At 49.7% G+C, this 17,271-nt stretch overlaps 1 protein-coding gene across 1 annotated transcript in view; it reads left to right on the top strand.

Moving 5' to 3' along the window:
• GPALPP1 (GPALPP motifs containing 1) overlaps window positions 1–17,271 on the top strand; it is a 145,939-nt gene that overhangs the window by 94,692 nt on the left and 33,976 nt on the right. Inside the window, exon 5 of the mRNA XM_069205410.1 lies at window positions 1,626–1,760. Coding sequence (XP_069061511.1) covers window positions 1,626–1,760 — 135 coding nt within the window. The remainder of the gene's footprint in view (window positions 1–1,625; window positions 1,761–17,271) is intronic.

The following is a 17,271-nucleotide window of genomic DNA, read 5'->3' as shown; positions in this document are numbered from 1 at the left end:
TGCTGCTTCGCTACTACCAACCCGCTCTACTTAGATTTTTAGTGGAATGGAATCGCCTGCTCGCTGAGAAGCACCGGATTATTATGGACCAATCTGTTGGGGGTACCAATTTATGTAAGGAATTTCGTCTTCCCCGTAAGCATAGGGCTTGGGGCCTTTACTGTTCCCCGGTGACAAGTCCCACTCAAAGTATGGGACTCCGTAGCGATCAGAGCTAGCCTGACCACCTTCTCTTCTCCTGTGACCTGATCTTTGCTAATCCCGACATCGTCCCTGGGATGCAGCAAGAACTGTTCCGACACTGGCAAGTCGGGGGCTGTAAATTGGTGTGGTGCGTCTTTGACACTAAAGGTCTTATTCCCTTTAACCAACTAAAATCTTGACTACTCCTCAACTGACTCAGACCATGTACAATATCGCCAACTTCGTCATTGGGTTGTTGGCCTCGTACTTTGAAGGGAGCGGGATGACCGATGACCCCTTTTGAGAAATGAATACTCCTTAAATTCGACAACAAACGTCTTATAACTGAACTTTAGGCCTTGCTGAGGAGGAAGCAGACTCCAATTAAATTAGGCAATGTAGGTGGGAGGTGGAACATGGCACAATTCTTCTAAGGAATGGGAGGATATTTTTTTACAGACTACACCACACAGTGAATGATATGACCAGCACTGAGACGGCAGATAAAATTGTTTCCTGTTGGTATCTGACCCCAAAGAGACTTCAGGAGTGGAACACGGGGTGCTCGAAGGAGTGCTGGTGGGGATGTGGTGACACAAGGTCCCTGCTCCACCTTTTATGGCACTGCCCGAAGTTCACCTGAAAGTGGAACAAGTATTACATGACATCGACTATGCATTCAACACTTCCATCTCGAGGTTTCCACCTTACTGGTGCTCCTTAATCCCCTGACTTACCCTTTGTGCTCTAGTAGAGAGAGGCAAGTGGCTCTGGCCCTAGGGGCAACCCATCAGGTCATACTGTCTCTCTGGGGCACAGACAGGACACCAGACCATACCCCCTAATTGCATAAATTGTGTTTATCCTGTGGATAGAAAAACCCCTTGTCAGCGGACGCGGATCGCACCTCTGACATGTGGACACACTTTATCCACATCCTTTCCTCTGAGTTCCGAGAGTTGACATATCTGGCCTATTTGTGACTGTCTCACTTGATCCCAGATATGACCCCGGCTGAGACCTAGATTACCTTTGAGGCCCATACGTCCTATACATCCACATCCTGACCTTGCATTGTGCCAACATAATTGACCGCTAAGCCACTATACAGAAGGAGAATTGGGAGGAAGGGGGAAGGATTTTTTTTAAATTATTTTATATGATTGTTTTGTTTCTGTTTCAATTATCTAAATTAGGCTGCCGGCCTCAGGGTTGTAGGTGAAAGCTGTGTGCAGGACTGGGCCAGTTTCTCTTTTCTCGATCGCGGCTGGCCCTCTGGGCTGTGTATTCACTAGAGATGGCAGAAATAATAAACAGAATTGTTCCATAAAAACTATGTGAATTAGCTGTGTTTCAGTCTTTATAAAATAATCAAATCTTAGGATTGTTACTTGATTTACGAATTACATTTTGCCATTAACTCTGATTTATCTTTTCTTTAGACAGAGGACAGCAGTGAGGAAGAAAGTGGAAGCATCGGCCCTACTCCTGCGAAAAGCCCTGTTGATCATTCTGTGGCTGAGGATTTTGTACGCAGAGCACAAAAGATGAAAGAAAAGCTTACTTCAGGGGACGATGTATGTACCTTGCATTCTTGGTTTTATTATACAGAGTTTGCAATTGTATTAAGCAGTGTGATTGATCACAAATAATTTCCATAACGAGCTTGGGTTTATTCGATGTACATGAGTTACTGTAGAAAAACCCTGCCCTTTAAGTGTGCCACCTTTCTGTTTTTGTGCTCACCAGAATACCACTTTCTTTGAGAGCCAGAGTGAGGGATAGAGACCTCCTTCAGGGCATTCGAGTGGCAGCTACATTCGGCACAAGTGAAATAGATCACATGACCATTGATCTGTCTTTTTTTGGGGTTCAAATTGTGAGTTTTCTATACATTTGCAGTCAGAAATCATGCGCGTATCACTACCAGTATTATAGCCCAGTGGATTGATCGTTTTCTGCAATGATTTGTGTTAGTTACCAGATTTCATTTTTGGAGGGGCACCTCAGCATTTTGTACCTTTTTTGAAGTAAAAAAAATGAGTGCCATTGAGTTATTCAACCAGTTTTTAAGACAACGTGTTTCATAAAACCTTCGATCCTGCTTGCAGGTAGGTCGCTCCCCGCCTTGCCCTCCGCGCCACCTCCTTCTCCCGTTCTCTCTCTCCAAACCCCGCCGCTGCGGCCCCTCCCACCTCCCCCCTCCTTTCTCTTACCGTTCTTCTCTCTCCGTTCTTCTCTCACCTTTCTTCTCTCTCCGTTCTTCTCTCACCTTTCTTCTCTCTCCAAAACCCTGCTGCTGCGTCCCCTGCGGCCCCTCCCGCCTCCCCCCTCCTTCTCTCACCGTTCTTCTCTCTCCTTTCTTCTCTCTCCAAAACCCCGCCGCTGCGTCCCCTGTGGCCCCTCCCACCTCCCCCTCCTTTCTCTCACTGTTCTTCTCTCTCCGTTCTTCTCTCTCCGTTCTTCTCTCACCTTTATTCTCTCTCCAAAAACCCGCCACTGCGTCCCCTGCAACCCCTCATGCCTCCCCCCTCCTTTCTCTCACTGTTCTTCTCTCACCTTTCTTCTCTCTCCGTTCTTCTCTCACCTTTCTTCTCTCTCCAAAACCCCGCCGCCGCGTCCCCTGCGGCCCCACCCCCCAGCCCTCTCATAGGACAGTCCCTCCCGCCTCCCAGCTGCCACTTCCACCCTCCCCTCCTCTTATGGCAGCCGCGGCGTGCTAGCTAGGAGCAACCTTTGACCCTGCTTGCAGGTAGGTCGCTCCCCGCCTTGCCCTCCGCACCACCTCCTTCTCCCGTTCACTCTCTCCAAACCCCGCCGCCGCGTCCCCTGCGGCCCCTCCTGCCTCCCCCCTCCTTTCTCTCTCCGTTCTTCTCTCTCCGTTCTTCTCTCACCTTTCTTCTCTCTCTCTTCTTCTCTCACCTTTCTTCTCTCTCCAAAATCCTGCTGCTGCGTCCCCTGTAGCCCCTCCCGCCTCCCCCCTCCTTCTCTCACCGTTCTTCTCTCACCTTTCTTCTCTCTCCAAAACCCCGCCGCTGTCCCCTGCGGCCCCTCCCGCCTCCCCCTCCTGCCTCCCCCTCCTTTCTCTCACCGTTCTTCTCTCTCCGTTCTTCTCTCACCTTTCTTCTCTCTCCAAAACCCCACCGCTGCGTCCCCTGCGGCCCCACCCCCCAGCCCTCTCGTAGGACAGGCCGTCCCGCCTCCCAGCTGCCACTCCCACCCTCCCCTCCTCTTATGGCAGCCCGTCTGCGGCCGTCCGCGCCTGGACCACACCCAGAGCCAGAACCCCTGGCCCTCCCAGACACATTTATTCCCCCCTCACCCTCCACTCCCTCAACCCAGGGCCCCACACCACATGCACCACATCTAGCCCCACACACACACACTCATGGCCCCTTCACCTGCTACACCTGCCACTTTTCCTGCTCGTCATCGCTCACACCACACACCAACCATAGCGACCCCACCCTCAACAAACAAAACACCCCCAACACAAAACTCACCCACCCTGCCCCCACCAACCAACCCCGCAGCACACCAGCCCACAACCAGAACACACCTCGCAACAACACCCTCACGCACCACACCAACGCCACCCACCACAACCACCTGAACTGCCTGCTACTCAACATCTGCTCCCTTCACAAACATGCAATAGAACTCTGGGACCTCATCACTACACACTCACCTGACATCGCCTTCCTCACGGAAACCTGGACCAACCTCTCCTCAGAACCCGACATAGCCATAGCCACCCCCAAGGGATACAAACTCCAATGCAAAGACCGCCTAAACAAGCCAGGCGGAGGCATCGCCATCCTACACAGAGACACCATCAAAGTCACCACCAGCTCCCAAGACACTATCGGCAACACTGAACACATGCACTTCCTCGTCCACATCAACAACTCCACCCTCAGAGGTACACTAGTCTACAGACCACCCGGACCATGCCCTGCCTTCTGTGACACCATCGCAGACAGCATCAGCCCGTACGCCCTCACCTCCACAGACTACATCATCCTCAGTGATTTCAACTTTCACTTAGGAAACTCACAAGACCACAACACTACCTCCCTCATAGGCAAACTCAACAACCTCAGACTCAAACAACTGGTCACCGCACCCACCCACTCAGCAGGACACACGCTGGACGCAATCTTCACCTCAAGCCAACACATAGCCTACACCCACACCACCGAACTCCCCTGGACAGACCACCACTGCGTCTACTTCTCCTTCACCAAACCCCCCACACATTACCATCAACACACCACACCCTACCGCATGTGGGACAAGATCCCCACAGAACGTCTAAACTCCCATCTGGCCCATAACCCCCCCCACCCCCCACACCAACGACCCCAACGCAGGGGCACACAACCTCTCCAAATGGATCACTACCTGCGCACACACACTAGCACCCCTCAGAACACACATCACCACTTGCAACATCAAGAACGCCCCATGGTTCACCCCTGAACTCCAAGCGCAAATGCCGCCAAGCTGAGAAAATATGGAGAATAGAACCCTCCTCAACCAACTTCTCCACACTCAAAACCAACATTCGCACCCATCACCAACTCATACGCACCGCTAAAAGAGTTCACTATAAGACACGCCTTGACAACAACTCCCAAAACAGCAAAGAACTCTTCACCATCATCAACGAACTTGCCAAACCCCAAGCCAGCAACATAGACCCCACACACACACAGCCCCTATGTGACGCCCTTTCCAACCACTTCCTCCACAAAATCCTGGACATCCACAACAGCTTCACATCACACACACCCACCACACATACCCTTCTCCCACCCAACTCAACCCCCCCTCAAGACCCCACCACACTATCCACATGGACCCCTACCACACACAAAGAAACTGAAAAAACCATGAACTCCATCCACTCCAGTTCCCCCTCCGACCCCTGTCCACACCGCATCTACAACAAAGCTAGCCCTACCATCACCCCCATACTCTACAACATAATCAACTCCTCTTTTGACTCCGCCACCTACCTAGACCCCTGGAAGCACGCAGAAATTACTGCTCTCCTAAAAAAAAAAAAAAAAAAACCCAACCCGGAGATCCTCTCCAACTACCGCCCCATCCCCCTCCTCCCGTTCCCCGCCAAGGTTGCAGAGAAATTAGTCAACACTCGCATATCCCACTTCCTCGAAGAAACCAACACCCTTGACCCCTCACAATCTGGGTTCCGCAAGAACCACAGCACAGAAACCGCCCTCATCGCATGCACTGAAGACATCCGGACCAAAATCGACAAAGGCGAGACCATTGCACTCATCCTCCTAGACCTCTCCACAGCTTTTGACACCGTCTGCCACCACACACTCCGCACACGCCTCCACAACATAGGAATCCGCCACAAAGCCTTAGACTGGCTCTCCTCCTTCCTCACCGACCGAAGCCAGAAAGTCCGCCTCCCGCCCTTCCACTCCAACACTACCAAGATCACCTGCTGAGTCCCCCAAGGAACCTCTCTCAGACCCACACTCTTCAACATCTACATGATCCCCCTAGCCAACATTCTCCGAGCACACGGAATCACCATCCTCTCATATGCAGATGACACCCAACTCATCCTCTCCCTCACCCGCAACCCCACCAAAACCAACCTACACGCCGCTCTCCTAGACACCGCCAACTGGATGACCACTAACCATCTCAAGCTCAACTCAAACAAAACCGAAGTCATCATCTTCGGCCCCAACAAAACCACATGGGACTCCTCCTGGTGGCCCACCGCCCTAGGCCCCGCACTCATCCCTGCAACCCACGTACGCAACCTCAGTATCATCCTCGACCCCGCCCAAATCAATGCTCTAACCTCCTCCTGCTTCCACACACTCCGCACCCTAAAAAAAAATCCTTCAAATGGATACCCCCAGAGACCAGAAAGACAGTCACCCACGCACTCATCAGCAGCAGACTGGACTACGGCAACGCCCTCTACGCCGACACAACACTCAAACTCAAACGCAAACTCAAAAGAATCCAGAACACAGCTGCGCGCCACGTCCTTGGCCTCCCCCGACACAAACGAATCTCACCACACCTCAAATCCCTACACTGGCTCCCCATAGACAAGAGAATCACATTCAAGATCCTCATCCACGCACACAAATCCCTCCACAACACCGGCCCAACCTACCTCAATGAAAGAGTAAACTTCCACACTCCCACACGCAACCTCCGATCAACCGACCTCGCCCTAGCCACAGTCCCCCGCATCCTGCACACCACCACAGGAGGCAGGTCTTTCTCCTACCTCGCTCCTAAAACCTGGAACTCCCTTCCCACCGACCTTCGCAAAACCAAAGACCTACTAGTCTTCAGAAAGAACCTCAAGACTTGGCTGTTCGACCAGTGACCTTCACTGGCCCGCATCCTCCCCCTCCCCCCCCCCCACCCCACCCAAGCACCTTGAGACCCTCACGGGTGAGTAACGCACTCTACAAATCTACAAATTTTTTTGATTGATTGATTGAGTGACTGATAAAATGGACAACAGTATTTTACACAACTTTTTTTAATGTTGTAGTTGGTCATTAGTGGCTAAAAAATACCACAAATTAATTTTGTTGTCTGAGTGGTATGAAAGTTTATTTGGTGCAATACAATATAAACTACCAAGAAACTCTTCATATGATGATGTTTCATGTACCTGAAATAGCCACTGTCTGTTATTTACTCTTGTCACCTGCAGTTACAGATAACTGCAACAGCTTTATATCTCGCTGTTAAAGGTAGTGCTAACCACAGATCATATGTGTGAATGTTGAAAAAGGATCAAGGATCAAGGCTAAGGCTATATGCTACTTTTAACTGGTACCCTGCAACTTAGTGACAGGACTAACAAGCTTTTGCAATGCAGTAGGTCTTGCATGTACTTTAGTTGGAGCTGTTGGCATTGTAAACGCATAACTGGTCTTTTTTGCCACATTAATTGGTCAACCCTGCTGCATAGTTTGGTCCTTCCTGCCACATAATTTCAGTGGCCCTGCATATTACTAAAGGGCTAGTAGGCCTACTGGAATATTTTTTTTAACAGGGCCCTAAAATACAAACTACTCCCAGGTGCAAAACATAATTACTTTGCAGTTGGTACAGGGGACATTGCCCACAGGGCAATGAATAAATAATTGTACTCGCTGTCCCTTCACTGCAGTCTGGGGAGTCAAAACATCTGTCCATGATGTTTCACACACTTGAGGAGAGCCACCTCACATGATATTAATGATCCTCAGTCAATATTGAACTGAAATATTTGTTTTAAAATATTGACCATTGTACAGCATAATTAACTGTAAGCTCTCCTCGAGGTTAGGTTTATAAATACATGCACACACAGCTCAAGCGCCTCCTGAGTTGTCAAGCGGAGCTGCTATATGCATGATCGCCTGAGCTGCAGTTGCTGTTGGCATGGTGCGCATCACTCCTTACAGGCAGAGCCGAAAGGGGGCTCGCTAGATCAGCTTGCAGCTCTGTGAGTACTGCTACAATGTAATCACGTACAGACACACCCCCGGACCGACTGACACGTGCATAAATTAAACTGACGTCTGTGCCCAATGGTGAAGTAGACTGACAGTGTGAGACAGTTTAATAGGCTGTTAGGTGAGTCACGGGTCCGCATGCCTCCTGCCTCATTGAGAGCCAAGGGCAGCATTTCAATTCATTATGTTTTGGCAATGAATGGCTGCGCTTCTTGAAGCCAAATTTTGAGCATGCCGCAGAACCTCCCGACCTCGCCGGCCCATTTCACCGTGGCAGGGTTGGCGGGGATAGACAACGCAGCCCAGGTGCTGCAGCACTCGAAGCTGCTCGCATGATTGACAGCACCTGTTACCACACATTCTACGAGCAGCTCAGCGGGACCCGACCTAGCCCACCGGTCTGTGGCGCTGGCAGCTGGGCTTAGCTGCCCAGGCAGTGACGATGAAGTAAGGACTTGAGAGACAGCAATTAAAATGTAAATAAACAATACTATGCCTGCCATTGCTGTCTTAGATTGTCTTACCCATGTGCTGCACAACTGATTGGCAGTCACACTGTCTCTCATGTTATTAGTGCTGTGGGTGGTGCACCGGACCCAGTGGCGGTGGTCGGATTTTTATAGTCAAATCATCATGTCTTTTTTAAATAATACAGCTGGGCCAGGCTGGGCCTGGGCTGTGAAGACTATTGATTATAGTAAACACTTCAGCTACTGCCTTATAATTACTTGAGACTGAGACCATGTGCTCGCAATTGTCTCACTCTCATGTAATGTTACTACGCCAAGGGCCTGGGCGGTGCACCACACCCGCAGGTAGATTTTAATTGTCGTCTTAAAATTATTTACAGCCAGGCCCTGCAGCTGTGCTCTGTGTAATTACCACCGTAGCGGTGTCTTTTTTTAAAATAGTGGAAGACTGGAGTCATCATAAGCGCATAGGATTAATATGCCTGCTGCAAAGTACGTGTACTAAGCAGATCAGAGTGTGTGTATATAATGTAAAAACGATACCGCCGATCGAGTTTGCGTTCTGAGCGCTGTGAGTGCCATGGCAGCCACGAAGCACAGGCAAAAGAAAAAAGTAGTTCACCCACGCTGAAGTATATCGGCAGTCGTGCAATTATACCTTAAACAGGGTCGGTGTCCAAGGTGGTAACCAAACTGCCCCACGGCAGGACAAACTTAAAGCATTTACCAATGATATCAAGTGATTTTTGAAAGGCAAGCCAACGGATGAATGAAAGTGATGGGCGTTAGTTGGGCATGGTTAAAAGCCCACAATACTTTTGACCAGTCAGAGCTCTAGCACGCTCGACCAAAAAAAGCACTTCTCACAACTATTCAGAAAAATCTTTGCGTCTGTGTACACTGCTACACCACTCCCTGCCTCCCTCCCCTTTCAAACATCACCAATACTCCCCATGCCGACAGACCTCCATTGTCAATTTTATTTTATCCACCAAATGTTGTGGGCTGGAACTTCTAGCTGGTCTCATTGTTTCTATGTGATGGGCACCCTGTCTCTCCTCCATTCAGAATATGTTTTACTGCAGTTCTTTTAATTTTTTCAGGTTTTGCATCCCAGTCATCAACATCTGAATTTTAGTAATGAGTGCTGTGGCACAAGCAGTTTGCAGCACTATAGCTACATTATTAGTGTGTGATGTAACTGGGAAACGCCATCTAGTGCATATCTATGCTCCATGTGTGACCATAGGGAGAATGTCTGTGAAAAAGCACCTAGTGTGCTAGTAAGCATTGAGAGCATAGGCAACCCTACTCTGGAGATGTTGAGTTTATTTTGGAAGAGCTTTAAGAGGCATTTATAGGTGCTTGGATATTGGGCAGGGCAATGTCCACCTCTCCAATGAGTGAAAAAGTGAGCTACCAATCCAAGGGTCCTCAAAGAAGGTCACCGTCGAAGGTCAAAGACAGCACATGCTATTAACCCCTGGAAAGTGAGTGCAATGGGTCATAAGGCGATTAGTGTCTTTTTTTCCCTGTGCGATACACACTTTTTTCTACTCATGTTCAGCTATTAAGTTCCAGGAAAGCGCTTTTCACTAATGAGAAGCCAAATGACCTGGTTCAAAGTGTTACCTGCTCCAGACACTCAGTTGTACTGTTGACTTAAGTTTGACTGTTGGCATTGTTATTCCAGTTACTTGTTGCACACGGCAGGTCTGTTCTCCTTTTTGGACTCCTGGTGCCAGTGTGTTGGACACAGATCATTCCCCTTTTCCCTTTCTGTTTCAGGGGTCATGTCTCACTCCGTTTTGGTTGACTCCGAGGAGATGAAGGGAGCTTTGCATTTTCTCCTCCTGTTGGCGCTATTTAGGCCAGTCCCACTTAGGCATGAGCTTTCCTGCTTTAACCCTTACTTGTCCAACACTCCAGTCTTCCCCCTACCCTTTGACGTGTAGTTGAGATCCGATATGATGCTGATTCAGGAAGCAAATAGCATCTTCAAAAGAAAACAATGAATGTTTGCAATGATAAAGGATAATGTGACCATGCTTTCCTCCCCCCACGTATAACATATATTGGAGGGTGGAAAGCCATAGTTGTCCACATAAATGCTTTACAGAGCATATCTAGCACATCCTTCTACATCAACATGTGGCAGTCAATACTAGTCTTTCTTGCCTTAAAGCCCTTCCTCCTAGTGACCTGAGCCGAAATAGTCATGATGAAATCCAACACCACCACCCTTTTGGACATCATAAACCGTATGTGCAGTAATTCAACATAGTTTTGCTGCAGCCCATATAGATGTTGGGGTTGGTCATGTCCCACAATGTATGTCTCATGGTTTCTTGCATAGCAAGGTTTCTCAGCCTGAAGGCCGACATCTAGTGTGGACATCTACACTTGCGCCTCTAGTGGGAGCAGAATTGAAAAGTCTTTTATTCCATCTTTGAGGGTTAAGAGTAACCAAATTGTGAAAAAATTGCAAAACTTGGCATAAATTCAAATAGGATGCCATCTCAGAACCATCATGATTGGGGCAGTCTTATGAAGTAACGGTTATGGATATTCCTTGAAGCCCCTTTCCTAAATGTAATTGATTCTGTGGATTCTCCCAAATCAAGATCAGGCCGAGGTATTCTTGTGGTCTCATCCTCACTATGTTTGTTTCTCCAATATCCTCGTTAGCCTCAGGTCGGACCTCCTTTCTATTAACATGAAGAGTGTATCTCATCAGTCCTTACAGTATGCTTAGCTTGAACACAGATTCTTGGAGAGCACATCTGTAACCACATGTAACTTCCCCCTGATAAGCTGGATATCCTGGTGGCTGTCTGCCAGTCAGCCACCAGGTGGCAGCACCAGAGCAAGTGGCAGAGGTTTTGACACTGATAGTGCCTAAAGGCATCTGTTCCCTTAATGGCTAACTCTTTGTCATTCTCAAGATACCTGTCAGAGATTTAAAAAGGGTACTTGTAAGCTCATCTAATTAGCCATCAATGCTTAAAGAAAAAGGCCAGTGGTGGATTCTTCTCACTTCTAGTGAGGCCATCAAATGCCTTCTGGATGGCTTGTTGTATTTTTATACACCACTGAGAAGTCCTACTTCCAAGAAGGACCTCAACCTTGTCATAGTGCCATTGATGCACAAATTCTTTCAACCTGTGCATCCCTGCAATGTGAAGCTGTTTAATTTAAATATCATTCATGATTACCGCTAGATCCATTGAAAGCAAATGTGAGCAGCAATCTTTATGCACCTATAAGCCATATATTATTTAAGGCACAATCATCATTCACTGTCGCCAAGACGGGGGGTGGGGAGGGGATGCTCCCTCCAAAACCATCATTTTGGCACCAGCAGCTCTGCCCTCCGTGCCAGTAGGACCCCCTAGGATCCAGTCTTGGATCCGGACCAATGCCAGTCCTGCCATATCATCCTCCCTGGTGCTGGTTCCGATTTAAACACTCCTGGCGCCACCCCCTATTCTTATCCCCGACTCTAGCACAGAGCCGGAAGGGCATTGACATACGCCGATTCTGGCAGTGACTGGAGCCATCTCTTCCAGGCCAGAGCCTGAGCCTTATATCTATGGGCTAAAGGGCTAGGACTCTGAGAGGAATGAGAGGGGTCATGGGACCCTGAAAAATACCAACCTTATGAGACCATGAACTGGTGTGATGATCTGGTTGAGGCCAGTGAATTGGATTCTTCTCCAGATACTGGCATGCATTCTCCCCCTTCTGTGGCTATGGAGGAGGGAGCATCCTTCGCAGTGGTGGTGAGGAGGGCAGTGGAAGTTCTTGACCTTCATTTGTTCTCAGTGGCAGTCAAGATAAATGTTTTGAGACAGTTGCTGCAACCAGGAGTGCCCTCCTGAGAACCGCTACTCCCATTCAATGAGGCCCTCACAAACGTCCTGCTTGGCACATGGGACAAGCCCAGCACAGGGGCTCTTGTGAACTAATTGGCTGCCGCCACTGCCCCCTCCAGGGGACCCAAACTTCCTCAACCAACACCCTTCCCCAGAGAGCTTGGTGGTTCAAGTCTCTACTTCCCACGTAAATCCTTGCACGTTCCTCACCACTCCCCAGGATAGCGAACCCAAGAGGCTGGACACCTTAGGGTCTGTGAGCACTGCATGCCTTTTGGGCTGCTATTCCCTCACTCTGTGGGGTAGAGTTGTGCAGGTGGTCCCAGAGAAGGCCCAGGCTTTACTCGCCCAGGCTGTTGCCGAAGGGAGGGACACATCTAAGTTCACCATTCGATGTGAATTGGATACCACTGACTCACTAGAGAGTGGTTTTATCAACATTAACCTTACGGCACCACACCTGGTTGAGGACGACTGGCTTTTGTGGATTCAGCGCTGAAGCGTTTTAAGGACAGCGGACTGTGGCCAGGTCGTTGGGACTTTCCATGGCCCTTGTCACCTCCAGTCTGCCTTTCGCTCCTTTCGTGACCATGGAATGGGCTTCCAGCTGCCCCTCTACCCTCCCAGCCAGCATGCCACGCATGCTTCCTATCTTCTGCATGGAAGAGGGCTTGGTACCCACAGACCCTGTGGTTCAGGAAGCCAGTGGTTGGGCCAGTCCATCCCTTGCCCCAGCAACTGCAGCATCCAGACCCTCCTAATTTGCCCTGTTACTATCCAGGGCACCCAGTGGGCAGCAGGATTCGCCATCACCTGCCCCATCGGACTGATGGGTTTTGCATGTCATCCGAAAGGGCTACTCCCTCAGCTTCGTGACTGCCTCACACTCCTTGCAACCAACTTATGACAGGCTGATGAAGGGTCATCTCTCCCTTCTCTGCCAGGAAATGATGGCTCCCCTGGCCAAGGGAACCATAGAGAGGTTGCCCAGGCCAGAAGTGGATAGTGGTTGCTTTTCTGGTGCACAAAAAGGATGGATGCCTTCATACGGTCATAGACTTGCACCCCTCAGTTTCTTCCTCAAGAAGGAGAAATGCTCATGCTTGCTCAGGTCCAATTTGTCCTGGACCTGGTAGATTGGAAGAAAGCGTTGGACACAGACACTACCTGTGGGTCACAGTAGTAGTAGGCTATGAGCACTTTCTGTTCACCATGCTTCCCTTTGACGTTATCAGGGCCCCTCTGGTATTCACCAAGGTGGTGGTGGTTGCAGCTCATCTGTGAAGATCAGGGATGCTAGTCTACCCCTATCTCAACAGCTTGCCCTTTGAAGGCATGTTGCCGCAGACTGTTGTCTTCTCCCTCCAGAATACAGCAAGCCTCTTACACTCACGGGGGTTCACTATCAACATGCCGAAGGCACATCTGACTCCCTCTCAAACTCTTCCCTTCATTGGAGCAGTTCTGCACATGGTGTAGTTTTGGGCTTATCTTCCCAAACGGCCAGTCTAGGCTATTCAGGCTATGATACCGATGTTTCAGCCTTTATCCTGGATTTTGGTAAGACTGACTGAGGCTGCTGGGACTCATGACCTACTGGCATATGCAGGCTCTGCAGTGGGAACTGAAATTACAGTGGGCGCAGCATCAGTGGAATCCCTCTACATGGTCCAGATCCCAGAGGGGACTGTGAAAGACCTGAATTTGTGGATTATGAACCACGATTGAGTCAGCAGCAGACCCCTCTCTCTTCCCCAGCCAGACCTGATGGTAGTGACCAATGTATCACTCTTGGGATGGTTGTGCACCCTCTGTCAAGAGTGCTTGGCATCTCTGGACCTGGCTGGGCACATTCCAAATTGTTCAACTCCTGGCGGTCTCTCTGAACAGCAGGGGAGACAAACTCCAGTCGAAGATGCCTAGCGGATCACAAATGATGTCTCCATCAAGAGTTGTTTCAAGGTCTCTTTCAGCAATGGGGAAAACCTTGGTTAGATCTGTTCACCACAGCCGAGAATGCTCAATGTCGGCAGTTTTAGATTCTGCAGTTTCGAAGGCGTCTGTCGCTCAGAGATGCTTTTCGTCTCAAGTGGCGCTCAGGCCTCCTTTACGCCTTTCTGCCCATACCACTTCTGCCTAGAGGTCTCAAGAAGATCAGGAACCACTGGGCCCAAGTCATGCTTGTGGCTTCGGAATGGGCACAGAGAGTTTGGTATCCTGAGCTGTTGAGCATGGCCATTGATCCTCCAATCAGGCTGCCCATTCAGGAGGATCTCCTGTCGCAGAAGCAGGGGATGGTCCTCTACCCGAACCTGTCAACTCTTTACCTTCTTGTGTGGAGATTGAGATTGAGTGGTGACAGCTTCGACCTGCCTCCTGAAGTCAGTGATGTTTTCTTGGGAGCCAGGCAAGGCGCCCCTCCACAAGACTGTGTAGGCCTGCCATTGGCAAATATTTGTGGCATAGTGTTAAGAGAAACACATTGAAGCTCCTTGATTGTGTAGAGCTTTTTAGGCATGTGTGAGGAGCTTGAACTGGCATCTCTTCTGGATGGGGAGCCAGTGGAGGTTTCTGAGGTGGGGGTCTGATGTGGATCCTTTTAGGATGTCCAGGATGAGTCTGGCTGCCACATTCTGTATGGTCTGAAGTCTTTTGAGAAGCTGGAAAGAGATGCCTGCATAGAGAGCGTTGCCGTAGTTGAGGCGGCTGGTGAAGAGGGCCTGGGTGACGTTTTTTTGGTGTTGACTGGGATCCGTTTGAACATTGAGGAGGATACAAAGGGTGTGGAAGCAGGAGCAGGAGGAGGAGGAGGGTGCATTGACTTGTGGTTTCATGGTCAGTTTGTTGTCAAGGGTGATGCCTAGGTTGCATGCATCATCTGTGGGTGTGAATGTTGATCTGAGTTCTGCTGGTCACGAGCTGTGGTCCCAAGCGGAGGGGCTCTTCCTGAAGATCAGTACTTCTCTCTTGTCTTAGTTGCGTTTGAGGCAGTTGTCTCGTGGCATTGCGAAAGTGGGTTTTGGCATTGGAGGGGTCCTCAGTGAGCAGTAGGATTAGTTGGGTGTCTTCGGAGTAGAAGATTATGTTGAGTCTGTTCGATCTGACAATGGGGCGGAAGGGGTCATGTAGGTGTTGAATAGGATGGGGCTGAGGGAGGATCCTTTAGTTACGCCACATATGATGTCCTTGGGTTCGGAGGTGAAGGGAGGCAGTGGGAAGCTGTGTGTGCGGCCTATAAGGAAAGAGGCGATCCACTTGAGGGCGTTTTTGCTGTATACCGTTGTAGTCTATCGATGAGGGTATGGGGAGAGACGGTGTCAAACACAGCAGAGAGGTCGAGGAGGATCAGGGCCACAGTTTCTCTGCAGTCAAGGAGAGATATGATGTCGTCTGTGGCAGCAATCAGTGCGGTCTCAGTGCTGCGGATGGCGCACAAACCTGATTGTGAGCTTCAAGTAGGCGGTTTTGTTCCACGTGTTCAGTGAGTTGTTGGTTGATGACTTTCTCAAATACTTTGACCAATAGTGGAGCAGTGGAAATTGGTCAATAATTTTTTAGATTGCTGGGTGTAGGAGGCTGGACTGGCTTGTAGTGAGTACCAAGGGGTACTTGCACCTTGCACCAGGCCCAGTTATCCCTTATTAGTGTATAGGGTGTCTAGCAGCTTAGGCTGATAGATAATGGTAGCTTAGCAGAGCAGCTTAGGCTGAACTAGGAGACGTGTGAAGCTACTACAGTACCACTTAGTGTCATATGCACAATATCATAAGAAAACACAATACACAGTTATACTAAAAATAAAGGTACTTTATTTTTATGACAATATGCCAAAGTATCTTAGAGTGTACCCTCAGTGAGAGGATAGGAAATATACACAAGATATATATACACAATAGCAAAAATATGCAGTATAGTCTTAGAAAACAGTGCAAACAATGTATAGTTACAATAGGATGCAATGGGGAAACATAGGGATAGGGGCAACACAAACCATATACTCCAAAAGTGGAATGTGAACCACGAATGGACCCCAAACCTATGTGACCTTGTAGAGGGTCGCTGGGACTATCATAAAATAGTGAGAGTTAGAAAAATAACCCTCCCCAAGACCCTGAAAAGTGAGTGCAAAGTGCACTAAAGTTCCCCTAAGGACAAAATAGTCGTGTTAGAGGGAAAATGCAAGGAAAACACAAATCATCAATGCAACAACGATGGATTCCTGACTGAGGGTACCTGTGGAACAAGGGGACCAAGTCCAAAAGTCACAAGCAGCTCGGAGATGGGCAGATGCCCAAGAAATGCCAGCGGTTGGTGCAAAGAAGCTCTTACTAGGCTGAAGAACTGTGAATACTGCAGGAACGACAAGGGCTAGAGACTTCCCCTTTGGAGGATGGATCCCCCACGCCTTGGAGAGTCGTGCAGAAGTGTTTTCCCGCCGGATGGACGCCAACAAGCCTTGCTACACGCAAATCGTGCGTTTGGCGTTTTTGGACGCTGCTGGGGCCCAGGAGGTCGCAAATTGGACCTGCAGAGAGAGGGGACGTCGAGCAAGACAAAGAGCCCTCACTGAAGCAGGTAGCACCCGGAGAAGTGCCAGAAACAGGCACTACGAGGATGCGTGAAACGGTGCTCGCCGAAGTTGCACAAAGGAGTCCCACGTCGCCGGAGACCAACTTAGAAAGTCGTGCAATGCAGGTTAGAGTGCCGTGGACCCAGGCTTGGCTGTGCACGAAGGATTTCCGCCGGAAGTGCACAGGGGCCGGAGTAGCTTGCAAAGTCGCGGTTCCCAGCAATGCAGCCCAGCGAGGTGAGGCAAGGACTTACCTCCACCAAACTTGGGCTGAAGAGTCACTGGACTGTGGGGGTCACTTGGACGGTGTCGCTGGATTCGAGGGACCTCGCTCGTCGTGCTGAGAGGAGACCCAAGGGACCGGTAATGCAGCTTTTTGGTGCCTGCGGTTGCAGGGGGAAGATTCCGTCGACCCACGGGAGATTTCTTCGGAGCTTCTGGTGCAGAGAGGAGGCAGACTACCCCCAGAGCATGCACAAGCAGGAAAACAGTCGAGAAGGCGGCAGGATCAGCGTTACAGAGTTGCAGTAGTCGTCTTTGCTACTATGTTGCAGGTTTGCAGGCTTCCAGCGCGGTCAGCGGTCGATTCCTTATCAGAAGGTGAAGAGGGAGATGCAGAGGAACTCGGCTGAGCTCATGCATTCGTTATCTAA

The sequence above is a fragment of the Pleurodeles waltl genome, chromosome 8, assembly GCF_031143425.1.
Source record: "Pleurodeles waltl isolate 20211129_DDA chromosome 8, aPleWal1.hap1.20221129, whole genome shotgun sequence".
Classification (NCBI taxonomy): domain Eukaryota; kingdom Metazoa; phylum Chordata; class Amphibia; order Caudata; family Salamandridae; genus Pleurodeles; species Pleurodeles waltl.
This window is presented reverse-complemented; position numbering and strand designations above follow the sequence as displayed.